The sequence below is a fragment of the Eleginops maclovinus genome, chromosome 7, assembly GCF_036324505.1.
Source record: "Eleginops maclovinus isolate JMC-PN-2008 ecotype Puerto Natales chromosome 7, JC_Emac_rtc_rv5, whole genome shotgun sequence".
Lineage (NCBI taxonomy): Eukaryota > Metazoa > Chordata > Actinopteri > Perciformes > Eleginopidae > Eleginops > Eleginops maclovinus.
In genome coordinates, this window is record NC_086355.1 from 12471858 (window position 1) to 12487414 (window position 15557).

Below are 15557 nucleotides of genomic sequence, written 5' to 3' on the forward strand. Positions count from 1 at the left end.
AGTTCAACCTGTGTTTGTTGTGATACAGTGCTAATGATGTGGACCACATGAGTAAGGACTCAATCGAAAATTCATCACCATCATGTTCTCTTAGCACATTTTCCCTCCAGGTTAAGTCAAAGGTGAAAAGAGGTAAAAACAAGAAAAGCCTGGGAGTGTTATCAATAGCTTAACCATAGCAAATAAGAAAACATGTATTTTTTCAATGAAAAATGTGTTTACCGCATAACAACAAGGATGTCTTCACAAGCTTGATATGACTCACACAGAGGTGTAACGATAGTGCCTTTGTCCACACCTTCACAGCCTTGCCTTTTTTTGATAGTCAAACAACACTGCATACTGTTTATATAGGCCCAATATCAATTAACACCAAATCACTCTCTGTTTCCTGGTGTTACAGAGACACAGCCACCTGCTTTGCTTAACAAGAAAGTTTGCAAAGGTGAAAGGAAATATGATTTTCTCATTCGTGGTATTAAAATAAGAAACTACTACAAAAAAACTACAAAAGCAAATGCTAGAAGATGTTCAGGTTTGAGTAAACAAACGTTAATCTTTCTTCAAACTAAAATGTATTCTTGTAATCAAATAAAGACAATTTTAATTAAAGAATTATAAATAATCATTCTACATAAATCTACTTATTTTCTCTGATGTTTTGAGAATGTTATTGTAGTTATTATTTCAAAACCAAATTATTTAACGGTTCATATTTCAAATTTACAATAACAATTAATAGAGAACATTTTCTTTTGAAAAGCGGTTTTCTCAGCATCGAAATACAAGTTGAATTTATATTAAATAACCTTCTTTATTATTACACTGGTTTCATGATTCATTTTGATAAAATCATTTCTTAATCTCAATTAAGGTGCAACTTATGATTCTTTATTTTCCAAAACAAGAACCTTGAAATGGTTTTATAAATAAAATCAAAAAGATAGTTTACTTCTGCTAAAATTACTTATATCAAAATATATGAAACCTGACCACTTTGGACTACTTTTAAATATCTAAATCAAAAGTGAAATAATATTTAACAAATAAATAGGCCATCAAAACTGCAAAAATGCATCTTTTATATGTTGATTTTAAGTTGCATTGATAAAGGCCCAAATCTTTTCAGACTAAACCTACTAACAAACGTAACAGAGATAATATAATAACGCTTAACCCTTCAAAATTGACACAATTTAATGTTAAATCCCACTATGCTTATTAACACTCTAAAGACATTAACCAACAAAAAACTCCATTAAAACACAATTAGCCAACACAGCAAATAGCATCTGAAACTACAACAGCCTCACTAAACCCCAAACTGCCAGCAGGCCTAAAGATGAGCTCACACATTAATATGGCAAAAACAAAAACTGTCAAATGGTTCATCCTCAAGCCCTGTCGCTATAGAAACCATACATACATTAAAAATGTAATTCATATCAAAATGTGTACATTATTATATTATGATCAAAATACAGGATTTATATATAACACATAGGAAATAGTTTTAGCATTCTAAACGTTTACTATTAAATATAAACGTTTTCCCCTCAAAAAATGGAATAAATTTACATACAAATTATATGAAAATGTGCATCAGGTAAAACTACACAAACAAGAGCAATACCCACTGCAGGGCGAAAAAACGCATTTTAAACTCTACATTTTTAATTAATGTAAATATTTCTGTATTAATAAACAAAATCCCTACTTATTGAATAAACAACGGGAGAAAAGTCTTAACACCAATTTAAATTATCACCGGGGGAAAGCATTACGGAGTTACAACTCCACGTGAGATTTCGCCCGGTTTACACCGATTCAAAATGAACACCTGTACTGTCATACGCTGCTCTCATGTCGACCCCATAGATATGGCGAAGCTTTCACTCAACAGGCCTGTTCAGAACATGCGCACAAGTCCAGCAGCTCCACACTGCCTATTGGACAAATGCAGGCACATGTATGGACATTTGCTCCATCTGAATCCGCCTATAGCCGTGCAGTTTGCAGGGCCATCATGGCAGCCATTATGAGGCTCTCCCAACATTGCCATGGCCTACGTGCACACTAACGGTGGGGAGTGGCGCAGCATTTTACACTATGTTGCGCCTTGCAGCTTACAAAACGCATTTCAATCGAGCCATAAAGCGAGAAAACAACACAGCAGCTCGAGTATTTGGATACTTTAAAACCTACAGTGTTTTACTTTACGGTGTGCCACAAGAGAGAAAAAAAGCGAGGGCTGTAATGCAGGAAAGTATAGCCTGCACTGAAGGGGGAGGACTGTGCTGGAAGCGCATAAAGTATGGGTCACGTGTTTCTCCACAAGGGGCTTGAATATTTACCTTTTTGTCACGCAATGTAGTCTTTCCCTAAAGCCAAAGTCATTGTAGCGAAAAAAGGTGGAGCTATACGTCTTGAGAGTGTATAGGCTGCACAATCTGCCACATACTAAAGAGTGTATTACGCATTACGTAAAGGGTGGAAATATGAATGACTATTTCCATGCAATTAAAAGCTTTTATATTTTTACACTGCGTAGAAATTGACACATTATGACTAACAACTGCTGTGTTGTGGATTTCAGTTTAAGAGTTAATATACAGATTTGCTCACAAACACTCAACTCGAGCTTTCCTTGGCACACAAACAAACCGTGTTTCTCACTCACACACATACATACATACACGCGCACACACACGCGCACACACACAAACTCACACATGTAGGAGAGGCATAGCTGATTGGTATGCAACTCATCGTGCAATGCAGTGTTACAGTCAATGTTACAACCTAACTTTATCGCTTACATGCAGGCAAAACAGCCTTGCAGGGACACAAATGATGTATGTTAAGCAGCATACGAAAGTGTGATTACAGCTAATACAAGATCCAATTAAGATGCAATTATTGCATGTATGCGTTGGTTGTGTTTGTGTGTGTCCATGTTTTACAATAGCAAAGACCTTGTTGTAGATCACGCGATAGGGCAGCAGCCACCGTGTGTTCTGCGGATGTTGGGATTAAATTGATTCTTTGTCGATTTCTTTCTTTTCTTTAACCACAATGCAATTACATGTCCATCGTCAGTAAATAACACATGACTAGGAACGTGAAATATCACACACAGAAGCCGAGAGAAGAGGGAAATGGTCGAGCTATATTTCAAAGCGGAAGCCTACAGGTCACACTATGCCATGGGGCACAGTCAGTATACGGCGTATGACACAAACGTGTGTGTGTGTGTGTGTGTGTGTGTGTGTGTGTGTGTGTGTGTGTGTGTGTGTGTGTGTGTGTGTGTGTGTGTGTGTGTGTGTGTGTGTGTGTGTGTGTGTGTGTGTGCGTGTGTGAGTCAGATTGTAGGCCTACCTTAGTTTTTTTGGAACAGAGTAGTCTACCTCTATCACCTTTCCGTGTAATTCAACTTTACCTGTAGGGACGAAAATTGATAGTGTAACATTATCTGTATGTCATGAAAGCAACAATGCAAGCTGGTAGGCCTACACAGCAACACTTTGAATCACTTCACTAAGTAGGTGCGTCCCCATTCAAACAGCCAACCCCTAGAAAAAGTACAGTACCCGGGCGCGTTGTGCGCAAGGCGGTGGATAAACTACTGGGTATGTTTGGTTTAAAACAAACTCACCGTGACATTTTGTTTGTCAAAATTAGGAGAAATCGGCACCAACATGAAGAATGATAAGCTTTATAGGGGGGGAAATGGGCAGCCATGCTTTCCACTCCCACAACACGCACAGTGCAATGAGGGGTATTTTTCTGCTCTCAGTTAAGAATGCAACATCAAAGAAGAGATGGTAAAGGAGAATGACTTGTACCTCTATTCTAGGTAGGTTTCTTTAATTCTCCGTGACTCAGCCGGGGGTGTATTTGAAGCGCTCCTCGGCGAGGCTTGTACACGGGTTTTCGTTATTATGAGTGGCCTGGCGCAGCACGGAATTAGCGTCTCACCTCGTCCCCCCTCAGCTACCTGTTTATTAGCTCTTTCCTCCGGACCCCCATGACCCACCTCCAAGACACCTCGTAAAAACATACCCAGACATCAGAGGAACATGGATCTGACAAGTTTTCCGCGCTGGCTTTGCTGGGCTCTCTTCAATAAAATCAAGATAAAAAATAAGTGAAAAATAATTATGCCTACCCGAACCATCAGACCATCCCATACATTCCAGCGGGTGATTGCAAAGTAGCGCCCCACACTATCGGAATCTCCAAAATATAGGTTATTGTGCACGGTATTGCCGAAAGGACGGCTGGTGTTTTCTTTAGGCTATCTGGCAGTAAAGCCCTCAGTGTGTCCTGTGATCGATAAATTATCCGAATTTTGTTGGAGCGTGCATGGCTGAGCGTTCATCTAAACTCTGATGATACACGGATGTGATCGCAAACACTGTCCCGAGCAACAACACAAAATAATAATAACACAATCAATGATTAATATTTCGGACACCCCGAGCTCTTATGTTTTAACCTGATCTTGCAGTTTGACTCGCTGTGAATTTTTCCTGTCACCAGCAGCATCACTTATCAAATACACACTTACCAGAAAGAGTCTCTATAGCCTTTATGGCCGAGTTCTGGTCGGGGAAGTCCACAAAAGCATAGCCGGATTTCAGCAGGACCTGATCGGCCACTGGCAGCTTCCTCTCCCCAAAGAGCTCCTTCAAGTCCTCGACTGTGACCGAAGGACTTAAATTCCCAACATATAGTTTGTTCATGATCTGGAAGGAAAAAACTCGAAGGGGTACCAGATCTTAACAGTGAGAGTGGCGATAATTCAGAGAAGTAGAAAAATAAAAAATAAAATAAAATAGAAAATCTGACGGGATTAAAAAAAAACTAGCAATTACCCCCCAGGAAATTACTAAACTATAGGCGACCCCCCAGCACCAACTCTGGCCCCGGTCTAACTCTTTTAACAGGGACCGGGGGAAAAAAGTGTCGTTACGACGCTTCTCTGGAGCCAACAAGCACCGCCTCTAAATAAAATCTCCCTTAAAAATCACAAGAAAAAATGTTTGGAGGTGCATGTGCGATCACTCCTGGTTCTCCGGCGTGGAAAGTACATTGGGGAATGAAAGTGTCATGATGATCACTCGGTATATTCAGCAAAGGGATGGGCTTTAAGGAAGCAGAGCGGTTATTTCATCAAATCATAATAAGGGCTGTGCCTTGGGTCCCTCCAGGCTAGAAGAGTAAAAAAAAAAGGGCCACTGTGCGGAAAATCAAGTCCTTGTCACTGTACTTGTCGGCCCAAACAGTGTCACTGATCCCCACAGTTTGCCTCTTATTTATTTATGAGACACAGAAATATGGATTTTAGGGAGCTGTGGACGTAGGGGGTCCAAATCTCACCATGGATGCCTGTTTCAGATTCTAAAATACAATATAAAATAAAAAGATCTGAACATTTTTGAATTTGCAAGATTTAGTTTCGATAATAAAACTGCAAATGAATAGGAAAACCGGCTTTTTAAAATACAATACAGAAAGTGAAACCTTAACACAGCCGTTCTTGTACACTGACCTTGTGCTGAAATAACAGTGAAATAGAAATTATTGTTGAGCATTCTTATCAGGTATGACTGATTAAACGTCCTCAAACCTGCAGCTTTACATGTTACAAAAGGTGATGGCACTTTTGCTTTGCATTTCCAGTGGTGGATAGTGCTTGTTGATGGCAAAGTGTAAATCAAAGCACATCTATATTTTTCAGTTTCTGACAAGTACTGTGAAGGGATTCCTGGCCCTCATTTTTAGCTGTGCACAGAGGTCCCCTCAGTGTCACTCAACCATCCTGAGCTCATATGTTATAGCATATTTTATTGTGATGTAGGTGTGTGTTTGTAGGTGTGTTTTGAAGTTGTTAGTTTGTGGGTGTGTTTTAGTAGACGATCTGAAAACAAAAGCTGAAAGGCAAAGGGAAGGGCTGTGGAGCTGTATGGTGACAGGCTGCAGTGCTCGTGCATGGATGTGTACCTACAGTAGCTATTAAGAGGAGGAGCCTTTGCCTACAGCACTTGAGTGTTTCTACATGTGACTGGCCTCTGCCTTGGAACATTACTGCCACCCTACTGTAGTGGAGAGAGTGCCAGCAGCAGGAGTGACCGTTCTTCTGTCTGTTTACGTCAGTGTGTGAACAGAGGAATGTCCAAGCTGTGGCCTATTTACAAAACAGTTCTTCAGTTACCTTCCTGATGACATGCTAACACGAGTTGTTGCAGGCCTCTCTGATGCCAGCAGAATCCTTCTGAGTTCATATAGCATAAGTAGTTTTAACAGCAGCTCCATTTGACATTTATTTTGTAATAGGATAAACACAAAGCAGTTTAAATCGATCACACACTGAGGATATGTTTGCATCCTTTCTTATTAACATGTTTTGCCCTTCTAGATCAGTGTGCTGACAAATAGTGAGGGAACACAGAGTGACCGGCAGACCAAAACAAACAACACACGCACGTGGATTTGTGGTACTGGAGGGGAAGAAAAGGGCAGATGTCGTTTCCAAGGTGTGGTCGACTCTGTGACTTTTGTATTTTTGCTTTCCTCTCTATTTTCTCATATCACATTTCCTGTGTTTTTAATTTGAACTACCCTTTACTTTCTAAACTACCATCCTGATCAACCAATGCTGAAGGCATAATGGGAACAATTTACCAAGGAATTAAACTGCAGAAAAATATATAACATTTAAAAAAAACGTTACAGGTTGTATACAGGAAGCCAACAGCATTCAAAGAAAAACAGGGTTAAAACAGAAACACATTTTCAGTAAATAAACACTATTGACAAGTATTTCACACATTACAGTTTCAGCACAGTTTAAAGGAACTGGCAGTTTAATGATGTTTCCTTTTTTGTTAGATTGCTCTTGTGTAAACCTTGCTAATAAGATGTATTGAATACAATAGACTAGCAAATGCTTAAATAGAAAATACAATTTTGCTCAACTGCTTTTTAAATAAGTGCTTATGGATACACAATAGACCAATTAACATTGTGCCCTTCCTGTTCCCTTATTTCAAAGGCAGTGTTTTTGAAGTGTGCTTTTGTTAAAATGTTTGAAATAAGCTCTGAGGTTAACACAAGCTTAAACTATATATATTTATTCTCAACACATACATTTTGTGTTTGAAGCTTTTACATGTCTTTAATAAGGCAGTTGCTGTAAGCGCCAGAAGTAAAATCCATTAATGAAGATAGGAATATTTGGTGGAGATTTAAAAATGTGGATAAATTAAACCATAATGATCAGCATTGCTAAGTCAAAATAGAGTTGTATTTAAATATAATTTGGTTAAAACAGACCCTTTGAAATTACACCTAAAGACTACAATCAACTGAAGCTCTAACAAGTCACTCAAGTTTATTATGAGTAGTAGTGTAGTGTACCAGTAGGGGTCAATGTTGGACTGTCATGTTGAGTATTAGTTTAAACTAAATTAATTAACTTGTTTAGCTTCAATTAATAAGGGTTCAGTCTTCCTCATCAGTTTGTTAAAGGACGATAAAGGGTGCCAACAAATAACCATTTCACACACACACACACACACCACAACTTGTTACTCAGTGGCATTTCGAAGACAGATTTACTGGTCAGGGAATATTAGCTTGATAAATCAGACTGAATTGCCATTTAGTTTCACATCATTACTTAAATTACTAAAAGGTCTGAAATTGCGAGCTACAGATATTTGTAGTCATCTTTTAAATTTGCCACAGGAGTTATTAGTTAAGATGGATCTTTACTAATACATTTAGCGATATCTGTTCAATTATTGTTTTATTTTGACTGGATTTATCTGTTTCGGTGTCATTTCTTAAGTATGAAGCACGTAGTTTGTATACATTTTGATAAGTTTCAAGGTTTTAAAACAAAAATGGCAGTTTAATGATGGTTCTCCAGAAAGAAATGTAGAAGACATGCACTTCTGTTTCATTAACAGAAATTTTCAAAATAATCCCATAGTAATGCGATAAAATGAAGGCTAGGATACATTTATAACATCCTTGCAGCAGCAATAGGTTAGAGTATGTATAGGTGCTGTAAAAAAGGACACGAGTCAAATTGGAAAAGAAAGCCTCCTACTTTTAATCTGTTTAGAGATGAGCGTTCACTCAATTGTTGTACAAAAAAAATACATTAATGAAAACGCAGTATTTGTATATTTTTCATGGCAGAAGTTGGCTATACATTTCAATAAAATAAAGAACACGATGGTACAGCTCGATTCATGTCATCAGATGACAACTAAAATACATTTACTGGTCGTGTATGAGAAACAGAAGTGTGATTATCACCTTAAGAAAGAACATCTATTCTGAAATCAATCATCCAATATTTCATGTCTGTGTGTGGGAGGGGCAAGGGCTTGACAGCAACATTTAGTAGCGTCCTGTGAAGTAAAACAGAGTCTTTAGACAAAATGCAACCCATAAATTACCCAATGAAAGAGTGGATTATTGTGAAAAAGACTCACGGGGAGAATAAGAGCGCGATCTGGACCGAGACCTGTAAGCCCCTCTGTAGTACGGGGATGGAGATCGCCTTCTGAAACGAGACAAAATAAAAACTTTGGTATTTCCCTATACCTAAACATTTCTCTTACATTAATAATCTGAAGGGCTAATGCTAAAGGATTAGCAGTCACCTGTATGAGCGGTAGTGGTCCCTGTCGTCATAGCGATCATAGCCGCCTCGGTCGCATCCGCGGTCGTATCCGCGGTCGTGTCCGCGGTCGTGTCCGCGGTCGTGTCCGCGGTCATGTCCACGATCATAGTCACGTGAGTTGCGTCGAGGACCACTTTGACCACTCCCACTGCTGCTACTTCCACCTCCTCCGCTGCAGACGACACAATTCAAAGATGAGATTGTATTTGTTGCTTTCACAATTACAATTTCTGCTATTTGATTCAATTTCAATTTAAAAGATGTTCCTTATGATAAAGCAATGAGACCTTAGTTGAAATGTGTCATGTCATGTCTGTGATTTTCTCAGCAGAACTATACAGCCCTTTTTATGGAAACAAAATGTAACGTTACTGAGGTCATGAGGTTACTTATTGCTCTGCATTCCTTGTTTTACTGTGATTTAGGTTTATTTATAAAATCCACCTTTTTTCACTTTGTAATGATAATGCTAGAGACTTAAAGAAGGTTGTTTAGAAAGCCAATGCAGAGAGCCTAATACTTAGAAACACCAGAAGACTGATGCCCATGTTCTCAGTAAACTGAAAAAACATTTTTTAAGTTATACAGACACTAAGGGTCCAAAATAAATTAAGATATGACACTAAAATAAAATAATAAAAATAAGTTCCTAATGAAAAAAAACAGCCCCTCTATGTTTTATTTAAGAAATGATTTGATATATATAAATATAACTTTAATAGAATACATACAAATCGAAGAATTGAGACAAACTTCGTATGTTTCAGATTCCTTACTATGTGGGCCGGCCCATGTAGATTCCAGGGGTGGGGGTGTGCGGTCTCTTTGTGATGGAGAAGTCCACCCTGATCCTACGACCATCCAGCTCCATGCCATTGGCTCGTTCCTTTGCCTGAAAGCGAACAAACATTGCATTGCTGTTTAAGACCCAGAAAGCATTTCAAGTTTTAGGAGTTCCAGGGGCCTTTTCAAACTCCAGTTCTTTTACCTCTTTCGCGTCACCAGCGTTCTCAAAGTAGACGAAAGCAAAGCCCCTGGAGCGCCTCGACTGCTGGTCATACACAATAGAGACATCCGCCAGGGGGCCGTATTTAGAGAAGACTTCCCTCAGATCCCTCTCTGAGGTGTACAAACTCAGGCCAAACACTCCCACACAACCGTTTGGATCTGGATTAGCCTGCAATTTCAGGGATATTACAGTTGTGAAGAGTCTTTCATACAGAAAACAAAAAGGTTTTCTGTTTGTTATTTTTCACAATTGAATTTCTTTATTCTGAATATTTCCAGAAAGTATGCAGAAAGAACACAAGCAAAACTGATTGACGTCCAAATAGGGCTGCAACTCACAATCATTTTCATTATCTTTGTCAGTTTATTGATTAATTGTTTGGTAAATGAAATATTAACCAAAATGCGATAGTGTTTCCCAAAGCCCAAGACGACGTTTTGAATTGTCTCGTTTTGTCAACAACTCAAGGAAATTCAATTACGTCCATAAAGAGTTAGGTAAACAGACAGCATTTATATTGGAGGAGCTGGAATCAGATGTGACAGCGTTTTTTTTTTCTTACAAATTTACACAAACTAATTAAGATATCAAAAAAGTAGGGGATTAATAGAGTACTTACGCGGTTGCCGATGTGCCGACGTCGGTTCGACATTGGGGAGCGGCTGTGGCTCCTGCGTCGGCGCTCTCCGCTGTATGACCGGCTGTGAGACCGGCGACGGTAGGACCTTGAGCGGGAGCGAGAGCGGCTATAGTGTCTCTGTGAGCCGCTTTGGGAGTGGGACCTGTAGACAGAAAAAACATTTTAATGGTTGAATATTTATTTACAACCAACTTGTCTAAAGCATCTCCAAAAGACAATCATGTGAGTTTTGTAAAACAATAAATAAATAAATAATAATAACACAAACACTCACCCAGATTTCGACCTGGACCGAGAGAGAGATTTAGAGCGGAAGTGGCGTGAACCATCTTTTGAGTTGGCAGGCGACTGAGCTGGGGAACGGCTTGCTGATTTCCTAGAGCCCCCTGGACTCACACTCCGAGATGCAGAGCGAGAATCCTGAACGAACCAGACAGAATACGTTTACCAGCATGAATGAGATGACAAACTAAGAAGTTTCACCTAAATAGTTTAATGTAAAAATTACAAAAAAAACAGTATTTAAGGTTGTTGATTAGGAATGCAGGTATTTTGTAGCCATGAATAATGTGATATCATTAGGATTACATTTATAAAAACAGTTAAATTGACAATATAATGGAGAAACAAATGTTTCACCTGTGTAAAAATTGTAGTTATTTTAACTTTTCAAAAACAACAACATGCACGCATTTGACAAACAGACCAAAAAATTACTTAGCACTGTGGCCTTATCCAGATTACTTCCTTAACTTCATTTCTGTAACTTCATTACTTCACATAATTCTTCTTTCTTCGATTGTTATACTTCTTCTTACTTCCCCCATCTCACACACTGCCCAAACTTCTTCCCCTTCACATGTTAAGCATGCATTGAACAATTCAGCTTCACACATCTGAGCTGCAAATTATTGAAAATAAAGTGCCCATCTTCCGCATTTTCTTCGTCCAATCTTAACCTTAGTGAAAAAGAAAGGGATGAAGAATATATAACTACAATCAAAACGTGTTAAACTTTGAACCGTCATTAAAATCTCATCACAAGTTTAGACCACACAATACAAATACTTCCTATAAATATTTCACATTCAGTGCTTCTCCATTCATATTGGCAACTTGTAGTTAGAAATATACAAAGAATCTATATTGTTTTTTGTTGGATGTTAGAAACAAAATCAGGTCAAACAGCACTGTCCTATAAATGTGTACAATAGCAAAAGAAAAAAAGTAAAAATAGAATTAGTTAACTGTAATTACTTATTTTGCAACAACATACATGTTTCATCTTGAATGAAACCTATTGACATCATTTTCAAAAGAGGCCTCTATAGCATCATCATGTTTATCAAACCACTGAATGTGAAACCTACCTAATAAAGTTTATGTGCATTTATTAACTTTTTTTTATCGGTTTAAGGTCAACCACACAATCTCAAGAAGCTTGTGCCAATTGTTTAACATCACTAGCACTGATGACACATACATGAAATCATAGGTGCCACATTCAGCAACTTAAACTGTAGATATATTATTGTTAAAGAGATTGTGTTAAAAGACCAACTACTCAAAAACAGTGGCACACTTAACTTGTTTTAACCTTGTATTGTCTTTTTAGTTCAACCTAAATTAAAAATATCAGGAGAACGTGCAACTAAAACAGGACAACTATGTGTGAATGTGAGTAGATGCTCATGAATAAGAAGACATCTTGAGGCGGATCGTTTTCAATTTAAATGAGATGGGGAAACCACAAAGACAGTTTCCATTCCAGATTGACGTAAATTAACGCTACTCAATAAGAGATCCAATTTTCCTTCTCCAAATGCAGCTATCAGTTATATTACAAATAAATTGTTTAAAAAAAACGATATTCTTATGGAGAATACAGCTTATTTCATAATATAATAGCAATACTTATATGCACACAGGAAGACTGTTAGATTAACGTTAAGGCTTAATCGTTCAACTCGTCTGTGCGCTTTAGCCAACTTAACTTAATGTATGATAATAAAAACTAAAGTTTGAAGATAAACATTCTCACTACTTTTAAACATAGATGCCTTAATTTCATCCTCTGCGTCTTTGTGTTTATAAATCACAGTTGGCTAAAGTTAGCATGAACAGCTAACGCCAACGGTAGCCAGCTAGCTATCTCAGCTAATACATAGATATTAGCAGACTATTATTTACCGCAACTTTACATTGGACCTGGCTTATTTTTTTTTAATGTAAATAATTTATTTGAGGGAATAAGAATGTAAATTAACGAGTCCATGTCTGATAAAATAATTGATAATCCAGCATTACATTTTGAGCTTCTTAGCTAACGTTTGCCAACAGTCAACGTTCCCTTCTTACAACCTATTACTTTATATATTAACGCTAGCCTTCTTCAAACGTTACAAAGCTCATACGTACCCGATGGCTGTAACCTTTGCCACAATCGCTCATTTTAGTGCCACAATATGACAGATGTTTATGCTGATGTGCTAACCAGCTAGCTACAAACCACGGTACGCGTGTTTGTGTGCAGTTGCAGGAGACAAAAGGCCCCTCCCCCTGCGTGGCATTAATCCATGCGTTGGGCACATGACCACATCAATAAGCAACTACATTCTTACATATTATATTATATTCATTAATTGTTAATAATGTAACATATTAAGAGTAAGTTATAGATATTCAATCAAGACTGTAGAAAAACTAGGCTACTGAACAATGTCTAGGTGGAGGTTTTGAGATTAAAATGTACTAGATAAAAGTTAAATAAAATGATTAACCTTGAGGGATTTACAATCAAACGACTGCAAATTAAATGGTGACTAAATGAACAAATTAAGTGTATTAGGCTTTCATATAAAGAAAGTTAAATTATTGTTATTGTGTGCATAAAAGGATCAGCCATGTTCATGAAAGAAAAAGACTTCTCCAAAACAGAGATGTGGCAAACGTTTACATGTTCTTTATTTTAATTGAGCAGGAGCTGTGAATGAAGCAGAAATTCAACTATTGGTTTGGAGATGTGATGCAGGGATCTACTTGGCAGCAGTAGGTATGTCAAATTTACTACAGTGCAGATTACAGATGTATTAGTGAAAAGCAGCTTTATTTCACTTTACTTTTATCTCAAACTTGTAGATTGTACTCAGAACTGACTCGACACAATCTACAAGTAGGAATCTTAACTTAAAGCCTACTAAATTAGCATAATATTGTAAATACATTAGCCCATAACATGTACTTATGACCGGCAGATACAGTTAACCATTTTCCACAGAACTTGACACACTCTGGATCCAGTTACTGGTTGACTCCTGTAGTGGGGAGTAGAGAGAAAATGCGATCAATTGAAGATAATTCAACATCTTTAAATGAAAGAAAGGTATTTTTTTTCAGTCAGCAAATGTTTAAATCAACCTACCACAGTTGTATAGGACATTTATTTTATGAAGATCTAGATTACTGGGTCCATCTCGCTGGCCAATGGGAACATAAGGATCTGGTCTGGGGATGATTGTTGGTCCACCATCTTCAGAGAAGGCATATCTGGACAAAGACGCATGAAGCATATGGTAAGGTGACGCCTCAGCAAAACAGGCAAAACCAATAATTAAGAAAGAGTATCTCACCTTCCATAATGCATGACAGAGTTGTAGTCATATGGACTATTGAGATTGTTTGTTGCTTGCTTCCTGAAGTTATGAGCTTGGTCTGTCAAAACACAAAAGATACAAAGACACAAAACTCATAAGAAAAAAGGACTCAAAAAGTTAAAAATGTGCTCTATGGATGTAAAGACATAATTTGCCAACCTTGCATGATGTTTTTCCATACAATTGAGACATAGTGGTCCCTATCTGAGCGAGACTGCTCGTGTACAAAACCAAGAGCATGCATGAACTCGTGGGCAGCGACTCCTGACCACATGCATCCAGGAGTCTGCAGTGACAGGGTCTGGCTTCCTCCAGTCTGCCCAAGGAACGACCAGCAGCTTTGGGTACAAAACGGGAAATGAAATGTGTCACCATCAAAATGCCAAATCACCACATAATAATTAAATACACAGCACATTTCACACCACATGTAGCAATCATGCTCACCCATATCTAGGCTGAATATCAAGAAAGCTGGCCTCATGAGTGCGCGGAACAAATTTAATACACGTTCCAGCAGAAATGTCTTGCATCCCAGTTTCTATGGTGATTCTGTCCATGTCCTCTACCAGAAAAAAAAACGAAGCAAAGATTTGACAAGGATTTACATTTTCAATACCTTTAAAATGTGTTTTTACATCTGGGGATTCATACCATATATTGGAGAGAGCATGAAGGGAACATAAACAAATCCATCAACTGCTTTAGGCCACAGACAAGCATTGCCAGGGCAGGTTATGGCACTCCGAAAATACGAGCTGGCAATATCTCCGTCTCTGAAGGACATTCCTCGGGGAAATCGCAACCCTAGTTATATATTTAAAAAAAAAAAGGAATTAGTGCTTTTTTTTAGTATTACAAAAACAGTTTGGTACAATTTTTTAATTCAATTACGCCTTACTTCTGTTGACTTCCAGGATTTGATCCATTGCATTCATGTCATCACGGTCTGTAAATTCGTCTGAATAATAACAGGGAGATGTATTCCTGTATTTTACATCTTCAGAATTTTACATTTATATGGATTGCCAAAGTAATTTTTTTTAAAACCCACCTGAGTATTTCCGTCTCAACCTCACTTTTCCCTCATGTAGTCCAGTAGAATTCTGCATTGAAAAGTTGCATTATTTTTTTTACAGATCGATTTAGTCTTTAAGGACATACAGCCATTAAATATTTTTCTCTTGGTACTAACCTTAACAGGTAGCGTGTACACCTGGCTCAGCAGGCCGAACAAGACACCCAGAAGGATCATGATAGAATGCATTGTTTCAGACTGTGTACCAGGTTCAGTCTGCAGTCTTCTGATGCCAGAGCTAAATGAAGTCCTCTCCACTGAATCTATATACCCACTTCTCCTCTAGAGCTCTGCACTGATTGGGCAGTTGTGCCATGATGAAGCATGATTAAGACCTCTCATCATCCAGCGTGTGCAATTAACTCAAGTCCACTGCTGATCCTTAACAGGTGGTCTTGATGCTGACCTTCACTTGTCCCCCGTACTTAGTGCGTGTAAGATTCAGCACTTTTAGAAAATACGACTCTTTAAAGGTG

The 15557-nt window shown here is 38.1% G+C and overlaps 3 protein-coding genes across 7 annotated transcripts in view; all 3 read right to left on the reverse strand.

Annotated features, from left to right (window-relative positions):
* The window catches only part of igf2bp2a (insulin-like growth factor 2 mRNA binding protein 2a), a 41573-nt gene extending 36466 nt beyond the window's left edge, over positions 1 to 5107 (reverse strand). The window contains exons 1-2 of one of the 4 annotated variants that reach the window (XM_063887114.1): positions 4571 to 5107; positions 3379 to 3439 (exon numbers count right to left, since the gene is read on the reverse strand). In XM_063887114.1, coding sequence (XP_063743184.1) covers positions 3379 to 3439; positions 4571 to 4745 — 236 coding nt within the window. In that variant the 5' untranslated portion in view covers positions 4746 to 5107. Of the gene's footprint in view, positions 1 to 3378; positions 3440 to 4168; positions 4530 to 4570 lie in introns of those variants that run through there. The other 3 variants (XM_063887113.1, XM_063887115.1, XM_063887116.1) reach the window with 3 other exon arrangements.
* A 2991-nt stretch (positions 5108 to 8098) lies between these two features.
* tra2b (transformer 2 beta homolog) lies at positions 8099 to 12921 on the reverse strand. 2 transcript variants are annotated; one of them, XM_063888509.1, is made up of 8 exons: positions 12769 to 12921; positions 10625 to 10770; positions 10330 to 10492; positions 9690 to 9878; positions 9478 to 9593; positions 8682 to 8873; positions 8511 to 8578; positions 8099 to 8426 (listed from the first exon to the last, which is right to left on the reverse strand). In XM_063888509.1, exons 1-8 carry the CDS (start codon positions 12799 to 12801, stop codon positions 8416 to 8418), a joined length of 918 nt encoding a protein of 305 aa, XP_063744579.1. In that variant the 5' UTR covers positions 12802 to 12921; the 3' UTR covers positions 8099 to 8415. The 2 variants fall into 2 exon arrangements, with proteins under 2 accessions (XP_063744579.1, XP_063744578.1); XM_063888508.1 differs by having other exon boundaries at positions 8511 to 8581.
* Positions 12922 to 13297: 376 nt separating this feature from the next.
* Positions 13298 to 15326, reverse strand: hce2l1 (high choriolytic enzyme 2-like 1). Its single transcript, XM_063887301.1, has 9 exons — positions 15199 to 15326; positions 15058 to 15109; positions 14905 to 14964; positions 14658 to 14810; positions 14451 to 14568; positions 14163 to 14341; positions 13980 to 14061; positions 13772 to 13896; positions 13298 to 13664 (listed from the first exon to the last, which is right to left on the reverse strand). The coding sequence occupies exons 1-9, from the start codon at positions 15268 to 15270 to the stop codon at positions 13651 to 13653; spliced, it is 855 nt and encodes a 284-aa protein (XP_063743371.1). The 5' UTR covers positions 15271 to 15326; the 3' UTR covers positions 13298 to 13650.
* Positions 15327 to 15557: the final 231 nt, after the last annotated feature.

What these genes read in the sequence shown, in the direction of transcription:
- tra2b (XM_063888508.1), bottom strand. Translation starts at nt 12,801, where the DNA reads ATGAGCGATTGTGGCAAAGGTTACAGCCATCGG. An exon ending in GCAAAGGTTACAGCCATCGG is followed by an intron (nt 10,771 to 12,768) that starts GTACGTATGAGC and finishes TGGTTCGTTCAG; the next exon opens with GATTCTCGCTCTGCATCTCG. An exon ending in GTCGGCACATCGGCAACCGC is followed by an intron (nt 9,879 to 10,329) that starts GTAAGTACTCTA and finishes CTGAAATTGCAG; the next exon opens with GCTAATCCAGATCCAAACGG.
- hce2l1 (XM_063887301.1), bottom strand. Translation starts at nt 15,270, where the DNA reads ATGCATTCTATCATGATCCTTCTGGGTGTCTTGTTCGGCCTGCTGAGC. An exon ending in CATGCTCTCTCCAATATATG is followed by an intron (nt 14,569 to 14,657) that starts GTATGAATCCCC and finishes TTTTTCTGGTAG; the next exon opens with AGGACATGGACAGAATCACC. An exon ending in GATATTCAGCCTAGATATGG is followed by an intron (nt 14,342 to 14,450) that starts GTGAGCATGATT and finishes TTGTACCCAAAG; the next exon opens with CTGCTGGTCGTTCCTTGGGC.